Genomic DNA, 15,160 nt, shown 5'->3' with positions numbered 1-15,160 from the left:
TCATCACATTATGTAAAGGGTACATGCTATCAATAGAACATATTACTGAAGGTACTGACCTTGATCACTTGGCTGGGGTACTGTTTGTCAGGTTTCTCCACTATAAAGTTACTCCCCTTTCCCCACACCCAGCTATCCTCTTTGGAAACAAGTTACTCTGCACAACCCACACTTGAGGGGGGAATTAAGCTCCATCTCCTTGAGGGCAAGTGTCTGCATAAACCATTTATAAATCTTCCATACAGAAGATCTGTCTCTTTCCCATTTATTTATTTATTCAATAATGTATATCAGTATGGACTGATGGCTGTTTACTTTACAATTTGGATTATAATCTTACACTATGTTATTCTGTTGCCCAAATTGTTTCAGCTTTGGCACCTGGACACTCTCAGGTTGGCTCCTGTGTCCCTTTACACAGCCCCATCACTGTGTTTTTTGAGCATTTCCTTCATCCTAAGCTGCTTCAGGCTCATCTTATTCTCTGCCACAGCCCTAGTTCTTTGTTCTGGAAAATGGTATTAGAAAACCAAGATCAAGGCACTCTATTTTCACTGATCTTGGGGTGTCACTGCTCCTACTTCTCTCAGTAGACAGCACTAGGAAATACATGCATACTAACCCATACACATTCTCATTTTGTTTCTACTTACTTAGAGATGAAATAGTCATACAACTTTTTAGTCAAATACTTTTTTAAAAAGTTCACATTTTTATTTTATTCTAAAGCAAAACAGATTCTGAAAATGGTAGAATTCCTTAAAATGTACATACGTAGCCAGGTAAAAACATTTACTGAAAGATTAATTTATATGTTATACTAATAAATAATGAGAGGGTTTTTTTTTTTCATTTAAATATTTCCTAGGGGCACCTGGGTGGCTCAGTTGGTTAAGCAACTGCCTTCGGCTCAGGTCGTGATCCTGGAGTCCCGGGATCGAGTCCCACATCGGGCTCCCTGCTCAGCGGGGGGTCTGCTTCTCCCTCTGACCCTCTTCCCTCTCGTGCTCTCTGTCTCTCATTCTCTCTCTCAAATAAATAAATAAATAAAATCTTTAAAAAAAAATAAATAAATATTTCCTAAAGTTATTATTTCTTTCATGTGACGTCAGAACAAAAAAAATATTTTGCTTTTAGAGGACATAGTTATCATTCATGGAGTATTTTGAAGGGAAAGAAGCATTTATTTTAAGGTGTAATCATAGCATACTTGTTTAAAGGATGTGGGAATCTGAAAATATGCACTTTTTGAGTATCACTGATTTCTTGTGAAAACTTTAGTAAGTCTGATGGCTTAAACAGTGATACTGAACTAATTCTAGTTATTTCCACTCTGCTGAAATGTCAGGAAACCTATGGGGAAGGAGGGCAGTTTCATCATGGATTCTGAGTATGCAGACTTCCTCCATGCAACTTTTCTATTCCCAGGTATATATTAACAGTCACAGTTGTTCAGCAGTATGATTGAGTTTGAAATAAACTTTATAAATATATATAACAACACTCCTGGATTTAAAACTTTATATACTATATGGTGCTCCATATCAAATACATTTATGAACTAGCCCATGATATTGTCCCCTCTAACCACCAAAACAAAATTTATTTTATAATTTAGACATTAGGTACAGCTCTGGTTTTAAGAACCTTGCTGAAATAACCAGGGCTGCCGTCAGTCTATAGAGATTTCTTCATATTGGCTGTCAGCATTTCGAACTACCTGGGATGCTTGAAGAACTGGATCCTGATTTAATGCTGGAGCTGGATAAGGAAGTCCAATCATAAGCCGACTCTGTCCTCTTCAAGGCTTCTTGATAGTTCATGTAGAGCTGTTTCCCGTACTAAACAGAAGGCAGTAAATGATGACAAATGAACATTACTGGGTATGATACAGATGGATGAGGTAAGAAAGGGGGATATTTTCTGTTTACTGATTCATAGTTTGCATTAAAAATAATACCTATAGTACTTCAAAAATTATTTTTAATACCAGTAAATTACCATCAACTCTTATTTATCCTCATTTTAAGAAAGGCAGCAAGAAGTTAACACTTTATTTGTTCATTATCAATATAAAGATTTTTTGTTATTCCTAAAGCAACTTTGATTTTATAGCTATCATAAATTTTATTTTCACTTAATGGGCATAAATATTCCTTCATGTTTAATGCGTAATCCTCTTCAAGGTGTCCTTAAAATTTTTTTCAAAGACTTTTTTTTTTTTAGAGCAGTTTTCGGTTCACAGCAAAACTGAGAGGAAGGTAAAGAAACTCCCCATATGCCCCCTGACACTCTCTGTGCACAATCTCTCTCATTTATCAGTATTCTCCACCAGAGGGTGCATTTGTTTCAATCAATGAACCTACATTAGCACCTAATCATCAAAGTCCACAGTTTACCTTACGTTCACTCTTGGTGTTACACATTCTATGGGTCTGGAGAAATGCATAATGACATGTATTCACCATTATAGTATCACACCAAGTATGAATATTTTCACGGCCCTAAAAATCCTGTGTCCTGCTTATTGGTCCCCCTATTCCCACCCTGAGGTGATTTAATTCTCAAAAAATTTCTTTTGCTTAGGCTAAACTCTGCTGTATAAGCATCATATAATGTGTTCGTCAGAGCCAAAATAAATCACTCTGATGCTACACAAGCTTTTACCAGCAGTATTATTCCATGGATACCAACTGCTAAATGTTTATCCCCTAAGACATTTAAAAAATAAAACTTAGGCCTCAGAAAACACTGACAAAATCATAAACATGAAATGACTAGAATAACTGTCATGACAATCAAAACTACATCTTGAAACACCTCATTATTCTATCAAACCAAAACAGAACACCCTACCTTTGCAATGCGGATACCATTGACCCATTGATGCAGGGTCCTCACATCATCACAACAAAGGTACTTGATGTACTGAGATTTCTTCTGGATCTGTGGGTGCTGCAAGATTAAAGGCAAAGTCCAATTCAGTACCCTGAAGAACTAAAGAAAAACTCTTATCAAAGCTTAAACAGACCCTGACACGTTATAGGTCATCAGAGTTAACAGCCAAAAATAATTTGTACCTCTTATACGGCCATAAGGCCAAATAACATGGCCCATAAGTATTTTTACAAAATAAACTACAAAGCAAGGCCCCTGGGTGGTTCAGTTGGTTTAGCAGCTGACTCTTGATTTTGGCTCAGGTCATGATCTCAACGTTGTGAGATCAAGCCCCTGCTTAGGATTCTCTCTCTCCCTTTCCCTCTGTCCCTCCCCCTGCTCTTTCCCTAATAAATAAATAAATAAAAATAAATTTAAAAAATTAAAAAAAAATAAACTACAAAGAAACTTGTGTTAAATTTTAGGTCAAGATATGCAAGTTAAAAAATACCTTTACAGCACAGCAAATCCCCAAATACCCCTTCTATATTTCAGAGAAACATAGTCCATCGAGGTTAACAAACTCAACAGAACTCTTCATCTATAAGACTGTGAAAGGGAAGATTTTGATTTCACTTGGAGGCCACTGGAATCAGGAATTCAGAAGACTCCAAACGAGAGGGTGTTTGGTAGAGCTTCTAGTGCTTCTGTGGAGGTGAACCGGTGGGTGGGGTGGGTGAGTGCAGGGCACAGCACCTGGGACATGAGTGGGCGCTCACACCTGGTGCAGTGGTGCCCCCTGTTGTGGACTAAGCACTGCTCTGCACCCCATCTGCCCACAGCACATGCCCTCCAGGGAGTGAGCAGCTTTTCAACTGCATCATCAGATTCAGTTTTCACTTTTCAGCTGCAGTTTGGATGGGAGGTGACTGACTAGACCAGCTATACAATGCAAGTGCTAGAACAGACTTAAGGTATTTTAACTCTACTGGGCCACAACCACTACTTCCCTGGAAAGAAAAACCCTAGATCACACTTGGTTCTGGATGTAATAGTTGTTAGTTATTACTTCTCTTTTCAGTTAATCTGAAAAAATTTTTTTAAATGGCTACATTTTACCTGGGGAAATATTTAAGATTATGTTAAATTATAAGAGGCTTTAAAGATTCTCTAACCACATTTGTTGTGGAAATCCAGGAGATCAATAAAATAAGCAATTTGGGTAAGTTCTCAATGCTGCAGAAATAGATGACCACCCATATAAGTTATGTATCTGCACTGTTGTAGATCAATCTTGGGGTGCCTGGGTGGCTCAGTTGGTTAAGCATCGGACTCTTGATTTTGGCTCAGGTCATGATCTCAGGGTTGTGAGACTGAGCCCCAAGTCAGGCTCCACACTGGGCATGGAGCCTGCTTAAGATTCTCTCTCTCCCTCTGCCCCTCCGACCGCCCCTGCTCACTCTCGCATATGCTCTCTTTAAAAAAAAAAAAAAAGGTCAATCTCTCTGGTCTACAATGAGAGAAATTTAAATCCATTTATTCTATTCTATACATTGCTATATAGAGCTCAGCTCCTATAATAAAACATTTAATACCAAAACCAATTTAGTTACTAAAGGCTAGAGTGAAAGTTTTAAACAATAAATCATCAACAAAAAGAGGTTGGCAAATGGCATGGATGGAACTAGAGGGTATTATGCTAAGCGAAATAGAGAATGACAAATACCATTTCACGTGGAATGGTGGTGTTTGGTGGATCTCAAGGTTGTGAGATCATATGTGGAATTTTTTTTTTTTTTTAAGATTTTATTTAGGGCGCCTGGGTGGCTCAGTTGGTTAAACGACTGCCTTTGGCTCAGGTCATGATCCTGGAGTCCCGGGATCGAGTTCCGCATCGGGCTCCCTGCTCGGCAGGGAGCCTGCTTCTCCCTCTGACCCTCCCCCCTCTCATGTGCTGTCTCTCTCATTCTCTCTGTCTCAAATAAATAAATAAAATCTTTAAAAAAAAATAAGATTTTATTTATTTATTTGAGAGAGAGAGAGAGCACATGAGAGGGGGAGGGTCAGAGGGAGAAGCAGACTCCCTGCTGAGCAGGGAGCCCAATGTGGGACTCGATCCTGCGACTCCAGGATCATGACCTGAGCCGAAGGCAGTCGCTTAACCAACTGAGCCACCCAGGCGCCCTCATATGTGGAATTTAAGAAACAAAACAGATGAACATGGGGGAAGGGAAGGAAAAATAAAAGATGATAACAGAGAGGGAGGCAAACCCTAAGAGACTCTTAACTATAAGAAACAAACTAAGGGTAGTGGGAGGGAGGATGGGGTAACTGAGTGATGGGCATTAAGGAGGGCACTTGATGTAATGAACACTGGGTGTTATATGCAACTGATGAATCACTAAATTCTACCTCTGAAACAAAAAAAAAAAAAAAAAAAAAAAAGGAGGTTAGCCAAACAATACTTAACAGTGTTCTCTCCTAATACTATAGGCTCCACAGCCTTCTCTTGGAATATATTCCCTCATCCTTATTAAATCACTTTATGATAAACCACCATAGCAATCTTGAAAAAGCAAAGGAGGACAGGTAGAGGAGATATATTTTTCCATAGAATAAGGAAGGGCAATTTTTTTTTTTTTAAAGATTTTATTTATTTATTTGACAGAGAGAGAGCGAGAGCAGGAACATAAGCAGGGGGAGTGGGAGAGCGGGAAGCAGGCTTCCTGCCGAGTAGGGAGCCCGATGTGGGACTCGATTCCAGGACCCTGGGATCATGACCTGAGCCGAAGGCAGATGCTTAACGACTGAGCCACCCAGGCGCCCAGGAAGGGCAATTTTATCTCATTCATTCATGCAACAGATATTTACTGAGTAAGAACTATTTGCCAGGTCTTTAAGTAGATGCTGGGATACACTGTGAGCAAAACAGAAGCCCCAGTTCGTGCAGAAAATGGGATGGCTGAGAAAGGGCTTTCGTCAGTATTACCAATTAGGGCTTGAAGAGGGGCGTCACTCAGGCACCACCTACAGGGCAAGGTTTGGACATCTGAACAAGGGGCTACAGGATGGCTCTCAGTCTTTACCACCACTCCCTCTCTTTATGGTGATTCATAAACCATTCTTGACTGATTCCATTTTCTGAGAGCAGGGCTACCCACCACACATGGGTGTTCAACTGTAGCCGTGGCCCTGCCTAAGTGTGTTCTACTTATTCTATACCCTAAGGGAGTGTTTTTATCAACACAACATCAGAGAAAATCAAAGGGAAACAATCCTCTTATCCTTTTCTCCTCATTTCTCTAACCTGGGAATCCAAATACCACCACAAAGAATACTATGATATGACTTTTTTTATAAAAACATTTTATTTACTTATTTAGGGAGAGAGAGAGAGAGCATGCATGCATGCAAGCAGGGGTGGGGCAGAGGGAGAGGGAGACAGAAGAGAATTCCAAGCAGACTGTGTTGAGCAGAGCCTGACAGGGGGCTCAATCTCATGACCTTGAGATTATGACCTAAGCTGAAATCTAGAGTTGGACACTTAACCAACTGAGCCACCCAGATGCCCCTATGATATGCTTAATATTTGCAGGTCACTTGCTAGGTTAAGGTTCATTTTAGGACCCCATAACTTGTCTTTTTCAACCTCCCACAAAATAAAGGCATTCCTTCCTATAGCCTTCATTATGGTCACCCAGGCTCTGCACCAATTCCTCAGGCAGTTCCTTATTCCATCAATATATTATTTCTTTCTTTTTTTTTTTTTTTTAAGATTTTATTTATTTATTTGACAGAGAGAGAGATAGCGAAAGCAGGAACACAAGCAGGGGGAGTGGGAGAGGGAGAAGCAGGCTTCCCGCCGAGCAGAGAGCCTGATGTGGGACTCGATCCCAGGACCCTGGGATCATGACCTGAGCCGAAGGCAGACGCTTAACGACTGAGCCACCCAGGCACCCTCAATATATTATTTCATTAAAAATGACATTTATTGGGAGGCCTGGCTGGCTCAGTCAGTAGAGGATGCGACTCTTGATCTTGGAGCTGTGAGTTCGAGCCCTACACTGGGTGTAGAGATTACTTTAAAAAAAAAGTGGCATTTATTGAGCACTTAGTATATACCAGGCATTATACTAAATATGTCACATATATTAATTAGCTCATTCCCCCCTCAGGAAAACCCAGTAAGTTACATACTACTATCTTCATCAAATGAAGAGAAACTGAGGCACAGAGGGGTTAAGACAGCACTCTAAGTTGCTCACATATTCATGTTTATTAGTGAAAGAACCAGGATTTGAAACCATGCCACCTCATTCCAGGGCCTGTGCTCTTAATTATGTCCTACTTCTGTCTTATTAGTAGTGAAAGCTGCTTCTTTCAAATGTGCTGCCTCTCTCCTCTTTTCCCCACAATATCACACAAGAGGGGCACTTGGGTGGCTCCGTGGGTTAAGTATCTGCCTTTGGTTCAGGTCATGATCCCAGGGTCCTGGGATAGAGCCCAAGTCAAGTCGGGCTCCTTGCTCAGTGGGCCCCCTTCCCCCAACTTGTATTCTCTCAAATAAATAAAATCTTTAAAAAAATTTTAAAAATCACACAAGAGCTAAGAGCAAGTACGAAGGAGACATTCTTTGCCAAAAATCAGAAGCTTAACATTTAGATTCTTAAAGATTCCAAAGAGAATATATAATCAAATTGTTCCCCTTAACAAATTAACAGCTATTAAGGAAGAAAGGTCATTATTTCATTTTTAAAATGATGTGGATTTGGAAAGTCTACATTCTCTGATAAAAGATAAAAAACTTGAGAATTAAAAAAAATTTAAGAATGCAGTAAGAAATTCCAGATTACTACTGTACTATCAGGTTATTTTTTTCTGTTTATGCCAAAAATTAGATTGAGACAGACAATTCTTAAAACTCTATAACTAAAAGTGATGCTCTAAAATCACAGTCCAAGCGCCAAAGGAAAACCACTGAATATATACTACCCACTTATTGCTTTGGGAACTCAAATAGGCTTGAAAATTAATTCTCTCACTAACATGCAAGAACTTAAAAAACAAAGTATGTAGCACTCCATCCTGTTACTTCTACCATTATTACATATAACATCTTTCTTTTAATAACAGTGTTTGAAAAGTTCATGTTCATATTCTACCTCTAATCTCTAACCATTTTTTCCTTCTTACCTAACATACTGAAATAAATTACTTTGCCTCATTTCTTTTAGGAATGAAAAATTAGACATGGCTAAGGTGAGCTGTATTCCAACAATTACTGTGGTGTATGTATTTTAAAAACACAGGTTTCCTTTTAGAAACTTATATATGTGCATACACATATGTCCAACAAGCACATACCTCTTTCAGATAATAGATAACATATATCTATTTATTCCCTCATTGTCATATTTCATGAATAAGCTCTTGCCATCATTTTTATTACTACCTTTAAAAAAAACTAATTACTAAACTGTGCTTTATTCCTCCCTACAAATATATTTCCTGTATCCTGCATTTTACTGGAAGAACTCAGACTCAAATTGTTACAGCCCAAGGCTGATAAATAGGGTTAAACCCTATAAATATTTATATTTGCATAGATCTTGTGTGGCAGCATTTTTTGGTTTGTTAGAACTCATATGCACAAGAATAAAAATACTTACATAGGCAAAATCTAGTAGAGACCTTTCAGGAAAAAAAATACCAATAGTTGTGTGGCATCAGGAACACTGATCCCTCTAAACCTCAGTCTCCAGATCTGAAAAATGGGGACTCTGGAACGGATCCGTGACACGAGTGCACAGTGCTTCTAGTGCACTGTCTGCCACTCTAGAGGCCTTCGGTCAATGATAGCCATTATTTTTACTACTATTTGTGCCTAGTGGTGTGGTTTATTTCAATACCTTGACTATTTCTAAATATAAATAAGTAGGCAATATGAACATATGAATTTAGCTTAACCTACTTTACTAAAAGCAAATATGAAATACCTAATTATATAAACCAACAAAAACCCCTTGGAACAAAAATATTCTTAACCTAAGAATTCTATGAGTTGCAAAAGGGATTAAAATAATAGTCAGTGGTCATAATTAATTTTGGCTGTAACACATACTGCTGGTTGCCTTCCCCACAACTATCCCCTCTTCCCTACTTCTTTTCTTAAAGAGCCCCAATTTTGTTTGGATGTCTGTCTACCCGTCATGTCAGGGTGTGAATTCTAACTAGGCTAAGCCAAAAACACTGGAATAAACTTAACCAAGGAGGTGAAAGACCATACTCCAAAAACTATAGAATACTGATGAAAGAAATGGAGGTTAACACAAGGAAATGGAAAGACATTCCCGGCTCATAGATTGGGAGAACAGATATTAAAATGCTCTTACTACCCAAAGCAATCTACAGCTTTAATGAAATCCCTATCAAAATACTAATAGCATTTTTCACACAACTAGAATACTAAAATTTGTGTGAAACCAAAAAAGATCCCAAATAGCCAAAGCAGTCTTGAAAAAGAACAAAGCTGGAGGTATCATAATCCCAGATTTGAAGATACACTACAAAGCTGTAACCATCAAAACAGTATGGTACTGGCACAAAAAAAGACACACAGATCACTGGAACAGAATGGAGAGCTCAGAAATAAACCCATGCTTATATGGCCAATTAATCTATGCCAAAAAAGGCAAGAATATACAATGGGGAAAAGATGGTCTCTTCAACAAATGATGCTTGCTGGGAAAACTGGATAGCTACATGTAAAAGAATGAAACTGGGCCACTTTCTTACACTATCCACAAAAATAAACTCAAAATGGATTAAAGACCTAAATGTGAGACTTAAAACCATAAAACTCCTAAAAAGAAAATACAGGCAATAACCTCTTGGACATCGACTCTACAACATATTTTTGAATTATGTCTCTCTCCTCAGGCAAGGACGAATAAAAGAAAAAATAACTATTGGGACTACATCAATATAAAAAGCTTTTGCACAGCAAAGGAAATCGTCAGCAAAACAAAAAAGCAACCTACTGAATGGGAGAAGATATTTGCCAGCGATGTGTCCAATAAGGGGTTAATATAAAGAACTTTACAACTCAATCCCCCAAAAATAATGTGATCAAAAAATGAGCAGAGGATCTGAACAGAATTTTTCCAAAGAAGACATACAGATGGCCAACAGACAGATGAGAAGATGCTCAACATCACTCGTCATCAGGGAAATGCAAATTAAAACCACAATGAGATATTACTTTACACTTGTCAGAATGGCTAAAATGAAAAACAAAAGAAATAACTAGTGTGGGCGAGGACATAGAGAAAAAGGAACCCTTGTGCACTGCTGGGAGGAATGCAAGCTGGTGCAGCCACTGTGTTAAACAGTATGGAAGTTCCCCCCCACCACAAATTAAAAATTACCATATGATTCAGTAATTCCACTACTGGGTATTTACCCAAAGAAAACAAAAACACTAATTCAAAAAGTTATATGCACACTTATGTTTACTGCAGTATTTACAATAGCCAAATTATGGAAACAACCCAAATGTCCATTGATAGATGAATGGATAAAGAAGATATATATATATATACACACACACCCACTCCCCCTACACCCCCCCACACACAATAGAGTATTACTCAGCCATTAAAAAAAAGGTGGGGGGGAATCTCGCCATTTGCAACAACAGATTGACCTAGAGTATATAATTCTAAGTGAAATAAGTCAGTAAGAGAAAGACAAATATCGTATGATTTCACTCATCTGTGAAATTTAAGAAACAAAGCAAATGAATGAAGGAAAAAAAGACAAAAAACTAGACTCAAATACAAAGAACTGGTGACTAGCGGGGACAGGGTGGGGGGGGTGCGTGAAATAAAAGAGATGAAGGGCACACATTTATCTTGATGAGCAATGTATGAATTGTATGAATCATTACATTATACACCTGAAACTACTATAACACTATGTTAATTATGCTTCAATTTAAAAAATAATTAAAAAAAAAGTGGACATGTACTCAGGCCAATGACTCTCAAGAGGAGGACTCAGGAGGTAGCTCCCAGGAAATATTTCCTCCCACTTGAGAGAGACAAGTACAGCGAGAAATAGTCCCTCCTCTTCTGCTGGAAAGAGACAAATATACAGAGAAATAGCCATCTTCTTCTGCTGGATTTTGCTAGACCCATTGCATGGATCCATCATCCGTGTGATGCCTACAACTGCAGTGGGTCATCTGTAACTGTGAGATGAGCCAGCCTGAGGATAAGCTGATATGCAGAAGATGGAAGAGGGAAAGAAGGAAAGAACTTGGGTTCTTACTGACAACCCTGAACCACTGAAATAACCAACTCTTGCTGTCTTCATGTTATGAGGATCCCCGCCAAATAACTTTGATATATATGGATTATGTCTACTGATATTTACCATCTAAGAAGATTAGAACTAAGAAAAATTTAAAATATGAGAACATACAAGTATTTGTTCCACTACGCAAGAGAGCAAAGATATCATCATCATATCATGTAATCTCTTAGAAAACTCCATTATACGTTTATGAGAGAATGAGAGTGTAAGAGGCAAGTAACATCTCAGCATTACTGGAATAATAATTTTGACTCACAGACCCCTTGACAGAGTTTCAGGGACTCCCAGGGGAGCTTGGACTTCATTTTCAAAACTGCCAGATTAAGCTACTTCGTAATGACTTTTGGAAAATTATTTGCTGCTGTAACCTAAAGGATATAGTGGTATTCTCCAAAAAAGGATTATTTAATAAAGAGGCAGCATTACAATGGTATTTTTATTTTTATCAAAGCAATCAAAAACTCCACCCCAAAACCCCAAACCCAACTGATAACTCTCAGAGAAAAGCAAAGTCAAACAATGATATAAACATATAGACCTAAGTAGTTACCAAGAGGTGACTAAAATAGAGCCAATGAGAAAAACTTAATCATCTCCATAATTATCTTTTTTTTTTTTTTCCTTTAAGATTTAATTTATTTGACAGAGAGACACAGCGAGAGAGGGAACACAAGCAGGGGGAGTGGGAGAGGGAGAAGCAGGCTTCCCGCCAAGCAGGGAGCCCGATGCAGGGCTTGATCCCAGGACCCTGGGGCCATGACCTGAGCCGAAGGCAGATGCTTAACAACTGAGCCACCCAGGTGCCCCCTCCATAATTATCTTGAATTTTAAAACGTTGTCTTTATCAGTAGCATCAATTTAATTAGGGCTATTTAGCTAGAGGTCAGCTGTGGTGTAAGCACATACTTCTTTTCCTTACCATTCTTCACCATTCCTTTAAAAGCCTATAGAAAAAGCAAAAAGCAGTATACTTGATAGAGATACAAACTGTTCTAAAATGTCCAATAACTCACTCTATGTCTAACATCAATTAAAATTCCTAAAAAGGGAATGTGTTTACCTTTAGCACCAGACAATAATCTGTAGGTGCTTTGTATTTGTTCCGGTAGTCCTGTCCATAATAAACATTGACATGATCCAGTTGGAGAAAGCATACCAGTTCCCTAGAGACCTAAGATAAAACACCAAAAAGACTGAATTAACAATAATGTATAAACAAGCAAATATCATACCTGGTCATAGTTTCTAGTTGAGAATAAAAACTTTACCAAGTGGAAACCAATCTATTTTGCAGATGACAAGACAGTGAGATTCTCTATTACTGTTCCTTCTTTAACCCAGGATACAACAAAAAAGCAGTCCATTTCACTTACTGTCTGCCGTTCACAATGAACACAGACTTGCTTGGAAAGGGTGGCATTTTAAGAAGACTTTAAATATAATACAGCATATTAAATACAATATAGTATATAGTAGAGTGCTGGAAAAAAACAAGAAAATATCATGTAGTTCGGTGCTCATAATGCATATCTCAAGTACAATGATTCTCAAGTCAGGGTTTCCTCACCTTAAATAGAGGAAACAAAATATGCCTCTCAGGAGGGTGGTAAAGCCTGGATGAGAGGATGCTGTAAGGAGTTTAAAATAGTGCGGGCCCTCAGCAGGAGCATATTATCCAAGAAAGGCTGAAATACCTATAATCCCAGAAAGCTATTCTCCCCAAACAATAACAAGCAAAAACTACTGACAGAAGTTCTGAAAATAAATAAAAGTATGACTTCAAATGTGGGAAGAGAACTGAAATGGGCCCAATGAATGACCAGAGAGTGAACATGTCCAGGTTTCTTCTTCTTTATAATAGATCAATAAACAAAGCAAAGCAATATTCTGTGTGTCCTACAACAGCTGAAACAAGGGACACCTGGGTGGCTCAGTTGGTTAAGCATCTGCCTTCGGCTCAGGTCATGATCCCAGGGTCCTGGGATCGAGTCCTACATAGGGCTCCTTGGTCAGTGGGGAGCCTGCTTCTCCCTCTGCCTGCCGCTCCCCCTGCTTGTGCTCTTTCTCTCTTACTCTATGACAAATAAATAAAATCTTTAAAAAACAAAAAAAGAGTTGAAACAAATCAGAGCCTGGATTCATCTTGTCAGCATACTTACTACAAATTAACTGTCATAATGAGGAAGCTCAAAAGTCAGCAGAGGGGACACACCTTTGCTTTTCCTTTAGGGACATAGTAGATACCAGATGCTCGCAAGAGAAAATAACGCTTTTTCCATGACTTTTTGCCATCATCTTTCAACCACAGGACTCCTTCAATTTCTGGTACAGTTACAGAACTTCCACAAAAACATTCCTAAAATAAGAAGATGATTTGGAAAGACATGTGATCTTTGGATTCTCAGAACAAAATTGTGTTAACTCCTGTGAAGTTCATACTATAATTAAACCAAATGGCTTTGGTATTAAGGCCACATTGCTAATATTACCTAAATTAGAACTTTGTATTCTAAACATATAGATTCATTTTGAAACTACTATGGCAATCCCTATGAACTTTTACCTAACATTGTTTTGAAGAATCTAAATTGAATTGTCAACTGAGCTGCATACAAGAGGAGTTAAATGCATCTGTACAGCATAGTAACACTAAATTTAGTAAAAGTGTCAGTTAACGTAAGCATTAGACTTTATTTTTCTCCAAATTAACAACATATTTAGATTAACTATCAAACCAAATTTGTTTTAAAAAGCAACATGCTAAGTGAATAAACACAATTTAAAAACTGTATCAATTTATATGATTCTAAAACAAAGAGGACATTTATTTTTTAAATATTTAAAACTAGGTTGAAAGGAATGTAAACAAACTCAAAATTATGAATTCTAATGTCTGTACTTAGATAAAAATGTAATTAAAAAATCAATCATGTATTTGGTAAAAGAAAAATAGAAATCCTCACTAAATATTAACATAGGACATTTTGAGCCTAAATTAACTTCTCTCTTCCCAAAGTACAGAGAAACCACGAATTATAAAGAGGATTTTTAATTGTAGCTATTATCACTATGAAAAGCTGAGTGCTGATCTTCATCTTCCTAGCTGCCTTATTGCTAAGAATTTATTCTGGTTTTCAAACATACTAACTTCTTTGATTTTAGTTCTCTAAAATCAGCAAAGGCTAAAAAGCTAAAAACTGAATTATGTTTGAATTTGTTTTATTAAAAATAAGGGGATGTGTGTGTGTATAAAATGATCATTATGATTTTTTTAATTGAGTTAAAGCTAAGGCTTGAAATATTTTGTAAATAACTAGTATATTCAAATTTCTCTCTAGGTGAGAAGATAAAGCACCAAAATCATGTCCTTCATTGAGCAGCCTTTTTCCCCACTTGTCTGCTCCTAACAGCTCATGACTCCTTTTAGTCCACTAATATATTACTTGGCAAAATAACAGTTTTTAAGAGGTTCTTCAGTGGCCTAACATTCACACAGCTGAACTCTCCCCCTCAGGCTATGGAGGAATATAGGCTTCTCTAGTTACAAGTGTAATTATGAATATAAAGCATTGACATACTTGACTTTAAAAAAGGTGCTTAATATTTTAATATTGTAATGTGCAGGAAAAAAATGGGGGCGGGGGGAGTGAAGAGTCATACCTCCAATAGCACTTCTTTGTTTCTATCTGCCATCTCGGCAGTTTCCTTTTTCCCCAGAAGATAATTCTGGAAAAATAAATAAAGTTAAAGATAAAACCACCCTATTATTCCCTTGGCACAGGTGCATATATGATTTCTTCTAGAGATACAGCAACTGTGTCTGCCTGTATAGAATGACAGGAATACTGCTTTGAACATTAACTTGTGCCTGAGCATCACTGCTAAAATGCTTAATGCTGGCCTTCTC

At 37.8% G+C, this 15,160-nt stretch overlaps 2 protein-coding genes across 2 annotated transcripts in view; one reads left to right on the top strand and one right to left on the bottom strand.

Annotated features, from left to right (window-relative positions):
- RAPH1 (Ras association (RalGDS/AF-6) and pleckstrin homology domains 1) overlaps positions 1-15,160 on the bottom strand; it is an 89,230-nt gene that overhangs the window by 9,053 nt on the left and 65,017 nt on the right. Inside the window, 5 exon segments of the mRNA XM_035007320.1 lie at positions 1,721-1,841; positions 2,857-2,955; positions 12,314-12,424; positions 13,466-13,609; positions 14,914-14,979. Coding sequence (XP_034863211.1) covers positions 1,721-1,841; positions 2,857-2,955; positions 12,314-12,424; positions 13,466-13,609; positions 14,914-14,979 — 541 coding nt within the window.
- Positions 1-15,160, top strand: part of ABI2 (abl interactor 2) — a 167,769-nt gene that overhangs the window by 136,482 nt on the left and 16,127 nt on the right. The gene's annotated exons all lie outside the window — the stretch shown is intronic.

Source organism: Mirounga leonina, unplaced genomic scaffold (assembly GCF_011800145.1).
Source record: "Mirounga leonina isolate KUSES-001 unplaced genomic scaffold, KU_Mleo_1.0 Mir_151, whole genome shotgun sequence".
NCBI classification, from domain to species: domain Eukaryota; kingdom Metazoa; phylum Chordata; class Mammalia; order Carnivora; family Phocidae; genus Mirounga; species Mirounga leonina.
Note: the sequence above shows the minus strand (reverse complement) of the source record. Positions and strands in the feature narration are given on the sequence as shown.